At 37.5% G+C, this 5,282-nt stretch overlaps 1 protein-coding gene across 1 annotated transcript in view; it reads left to right on the plus strand.

Annotated features, from left to right (window-relative positions):
- Nucleotides 1-3,374, plus strand: part of LOC106013904 (p53 apoptosis effector related to PMP-22) — a gene marked incomplete in the record, with an annotated part of 10,860 nt that extends 7,486 nt beyond the window's left edge. Inside the window, 2 exon segments of the mRNA XM_013090758.2 lie at nucleotides 450-494; nucleotides 2,032-3,374. Coding sequence (XP_012946212.1) covers nucleotides 450-494; nucleotides 2,032-2,223 — 237 coding nt within the window.
- Between the last annotated feature and the right edge of the window lie 1,908 nt (nucleotides 3,375-5,282).

Genomic DNA, 5,282 nt, shown 5'->3' on the forward strand with positions numbered 1-5,282 from the left:
TGTTGAAGCTAGAGAGGTGAGCTGTCTAAGTCTGATTCCCTCTAAAGACTTCTCTGTTGATACCCACCCCTCATATGACCTTATGCAGTTGCGAGCGCCGTAAAACCCTCTACTATATCCCCAAAAAATGATTGTGTTGTATTGTCTGCTGTCTTTGTGGAAACAAAAGACAATAATGTGGATGGTTGGTGGGTGCTCTAGTCTTCGGCCCTTATATGACCTTATTCTGTTGCATGGGCTGTAAAACTCTTAATAAAACAAAGAGACCTGACTCTGGTATGTACGGACTCCATTAAGATGCTTATTTTTCTATGTTTTGGGACCGGTCTTTTACATTGATAACGAAGATTTTCCCCCTGCCTTGTTCAAGTTATCCTTGTAAATCAAGAGTCAAAAGAGTAAGTTGAAACATTGGTTGTTTATTTTTTTTTTCTTCCTCAGCGATGTTCCACATCATCTCTCTGATCATCTACCCAGTCAAATTCACAGCTGAGGTGAGAAATGTTGCTGTGTTATGTCAAATAAATGGGGTTGACGTTGTTGTAATTTGTCTTGCAATGGGAAAAAAATTGCAAAAAATGATGCTCGATACTTCTCTCTCAGAAAGTTAAATTTAGGTGACGCAGTGGAATCAGGCTCTCGTCAAGTTTGGGCATGCGGTGTGGATGGTGTCATCTTAAGGCCTGTCCATTTTTCTTGTTTTGGGTCAAATTAATATCCATCTGTGTTGAATAGAAGTCGAGATATGTGTGATTGAAGGAGGTGAGGGTCACCTGGTTTCAGAGATAAAATTTGTGAGAAAATGTCTGCCAAAGTTGAGTTATTTCTTTAGCTTGAGAGTCGGTGAAAACTGAAAATTTAAATCAACGTTTTTCAGTAAAATCCACACAGAAATGTGCTCTTTAAATGGCATGAAAGGTGTTGAACCAAAGAACAAGAATTCTATAAAAATTCCAAAACCTGCGGAAAAAATTTGACAAGCGCCTGATTTCACGACGCTGCCTCACATGTATGGTGTGGAAAAAAAAATGTTGCGCAAATTTGGATATTTTTATCGTTTTGAATGATCAAAGTGAAGTATAATTCTCTTTATATTTGTAATATGAAAAACTTGATAGTGAGCATAGAAGTTTGATTAGAAGGAAGGTAAGGATTAAGATTTTAGTTATTTTTAATTAAAAAATTTTTTTTTTTTTTTTGGGGGGGGGGGGGATTTTTCAATCACATTTTAAATAATCTGTGCTTTCTAGAAGTGTCATTCCTATTTTTTCTAGTGGTAGGGAGGGAGGTTCTAACTTGTTGTGGTTGTCTTTTAAAGTGGCAGTTGTATGTGCCTGACATGCTGCATCACTGCACATCCACTGGAAAAGTGAAACGGAAACTCAGGAGTGAGTCAATGGGCAGGCTAAGGTGACTAATTATTGTGTGGTTGTGTAAGGCTTGTCATCTGAATGGATACAATGCTGTTCGGATGAGGAGTGGGGAGGGGGTGTGGCAGTTGGTGTTATACATACTGTGCAATGATGCAGATATGATCCTGGTTGAATTTCCTGATGGCACATTTTTGATTTTCATTGCTAAGAACATTTTCTAGCCTCTCCACACGCCCCTCCCCCTCCCCTTCCCTACTCCTTTGATTCAGTGATATCGGGAATAGACATTAAATTCTGCCAGTTAAATGTGTTACAAGATAATAAACTCTGGGTAAGTCTTCCGCCTCTCTTCTCCTCTCTCTTTCCACTACAAGACGTTCTTTTATTGTTACGTACTCACCTTTCTTCTTCTATCTTTCATCATCGGTCACTCTTTTATCGTGATTCTTTCACCTCTCTCCTCCTCTCTTTTTCCGTCACAGGTCACTCTTTTTTACCATACTTTTGACTCCCCCCCCCCTCTCTCTCTCCTGTCTTTTTAAGTTACAGGTCACTTTTTAAATTGTAATTCCTTCACCTCTCTCTTCTCTCTTTCCTGTTACAGGTCACTTTTTAAATTGTAATTCCTTCACCTCTCTCTTCTCTCTTTCCCCGACAGGTCACCGGCAATGACGACAACAAAGCGGAGACGGCCCAGTTCGTGTTTGACTGGACGTACGGCATCGCGTGGGGAGCCGTCATTTTCCTGGTCGGAGCCACCGTGTTCTTCTTCATTCGCGTGCGGGACGAAGACAACGCCCAGCCGATGAAAGTCATGGCGGACAAGCCCACGGTGTATTACCAGCCCTAGGTTTGGGGGGGCGGGTGTTTTTCTCATGGTGTGATGGCGTGAAACTGATACCGGCATCTTGGATGAAGTTGTGAAGATTGCAGTAGAAAAAATATGCTTTTAAGTCATGTTTTTGGAAGATTGCAGTGGAAAAAAATATGGTTTACGTCATGTTTTTGGAAGATTGCAGTGGAAAAAAATATGGTTTACGTCATGTTTTTGGAAGATTGCAGTGGAAAAAAAAATAATGTAGGTCATGGTTTCAGGTGTTGAGAAAATCAAATTCAGAATTCAAAACACTCCACGCTATGATCATTTTTCTATTAGACTTTCTGTATAAAGTGTTTCCAACTCAGGAATGAGCCCGTTGTTCTGTTCTGTGTTACAACTTTTCCCATAAACTATAGGAGTAGTGTGCCTGCTTAAAGCAATAATTCAATTCAATTCAATTATTTTGGGTTAGTGCCTTTTATCCCTTTTCTTTTGTGGTTGTCGTTTGATTTTTTTAAAAAGTTTTTTTCTTTAATTTAAAATTAGATCTAGATTCTTAGTAAAATTTCTTGGAAGTTACTGATGTGGAGGTTTAAAACATTGTCAAATGAGTGCTGGAAAACTGCAGTAGTGACTACGTTACTTAGGATTTTTTAAAATGAAGTTGTGTCATAGGTGTTTGCTTTCAAGGGAAGCTAGATCTTATACTCCCGTTCTCTCTGCAGCTGATTGTATTGCATTCCAGTACAGTAAAACTATCATTTTTTGGGGTCATTTTTCAGTATATTCTCAATGTACAATGTAAGTTTACTCATTGACGACACGCTTTCTCGTCTTTTGTCAAGGCTTGAAGATTCTCTGTTTTGGGGCATTACTTCATCGGTAAAACATATTTTACTGTTTTATTTTCTTTATCTGACACGTTAAAAGGCTTGAGATTGTACGTATACTATGATATAAGCAAAATTATTTTTCTGATTTTTGGATGATGATTGAAAATGTTCTAAAATGTTGACTTTTCTCTGCAACTAATCGAACATATGTGTCCGTTACGTCCCCAAAGAGTTAAAAAAAGGAACGTTTGATCGTTAAATCCCCTCAAAAGTCACACAGTATTATTATAGTAAAAAGTTTGTTTTGAGCAGGAATGTTGTATACACAGCATTTAAAAAGAAAAAAAATACCAAATGGGAATCAGGACTTTATGAAAAGTGAATGTTACAGTAGAGAGGGTGTTTTAAGCCGAGTACGTTCTACAAAGGTCATTGATATTGGCAACGCTATCAGTTTTTGAGATGGTAAGAACATCCTGATATCTTTGTTGTTGTTGGCCGTTACTCCACTGGGAGTTAAAAAGGGCAAGAGAGAGAGAGAGAGATCTTTGAAAACCATGAGAAAAATTTATCTCTTTATGTTCAAAACAGCAGCAATATCAATGGGTCTGGGATTGGAACCAGATTGTTGAGGAGGTGGGGGAAAAAACCCTCTATGTTTACACAATCCAACAGTATTGGTGATATTGATAAAACCATTATTATTATAATTTTAAAAAATAACTTTTCTCCCTTTTTGGGTAATATGCCGACCAGTTATATTGAGCTGTAGCACAGAAAACCACGGAAGTTTTTTTTATAGATCATCATCATCATCATCCGGTGCCTTGCCGACTGGCGTGGGCGATCATGGACCTCCACATTTTAATAGATACCCATTCACGATTGTTTTACTTTTACCGCATACAAACCTGTCAAGTTGTCCCATAAAATTTGAGCGTTCCATTAATTTGCCAAAGGAAGAATCCTAATCGGATTTACTAAAAATCCTGTTTTCTTTCTTTAGTTCTGTTTCCGACCGCCATACACAACTTGTCATAAATTATGTGAAAATACACTGGCGGTTGTTTTTATTTGCATTCATTTGCAATATTTGTGCTAATTATTGTAAATGATTGTCAAATCCACACTTTTATTTGAGTATATTCGCGTGCGTTTTCAATGCAGATTTATTTGCCACGATCTGTTTGTAACATGACCTGAATCTACTAGAGTTCTGGGGACTATGATTTTTTTGCCCTAAACTCTTAAATTTTAGGGAGGATCCTGAGGAAAACTCCTATCTTTGGTCATAGAAGAGTTGGCAAGTCTGTCTGTGTATATCATCATGTATGGGACAGATGCATGGGTGAGAGGAAAGCAGACCAGAGAGCCAATAGTTCTATACAATGTATTAAGCATATTATTATGCTTTATCAGATAAAATGCACCAACTTTTTCTTGTCGAGCACCAGCCATGCTTCAAAGCAAAAGAAATCAAAGCTGTTGGGTTTTTTTTTAACTCACCTGTTTGTAATCAGAAGTCTTACATATTTTACTGATTATCTGACCGACATAGTTTGTTCCCTTGGTTGGCTGCCAATGGTTTTTTGGGGTCGGGTCTATATTCCTATCTCATGGATAAGACGCAGGGCAATGTAGAAGTCCAGATTTTTAAGCGAAAAGTTGCTTCCTGTAGTCACTGATGTATTGAGTTGTTTTTTTTTCTGCAAGTCATTTGTTGATAATGATTATAATATCTTTGTGTTATCATAAGAACATGAAGGTGCTGTTTCAGAAATGTAACATTGCCTCTCAAGTGCTTGTCTGATTGAGTTGACATTTCTTTTCTCTGTGATGTACTTTTCCATACTTTGAGAGTAGAAACTACCGAAATAAATTTATTAAAACTTTTTTTTTTCTGGAAGGGACTACAGAAATTATTTTATCGAAACTTCCTTTTTTGGGAAGGGAAAGGTTGTACGCTAGTTGCGCTTGATTTCAGTATTATTTTTATGGAATCTAGATAGGTTCTGTTGCTGTTGATTCTTTTTTAACCGCTCTATTTCGTTGCTTAGTAAGATGTCAACAAGACTGAACAAATTGTGTAAAAGAGGGTATCTTAGTAAGTGTCTTTGAGAAAATGAAACAGAATAGTCTATCTAAGCCCCAAAATGTATTGCTCTATTGTGTTGTAGAATGCAGTGTCTTTATGAAGCTGACATTTTTTATTTGTACTTGTAAATTGAGCCGTTTTGTTATGCGGGTTCTTTGATT

The sequence above is a fragment of the Aplysia californica genome, unplaced genomic scaffold, assembly GCF_000002075.1.
Source record: "Aplysia californica isolate F4 #8 unplaced genomic scaffold, AplCal3.0 scaffold01478, whole genome shotgun sequence".
Lineage (NCBI taxonomy): Eukaryota > Metazoa > Mollusca > Gastropoda > Aplysiida > Aplysiidae > Aplysia > Aplysia californica.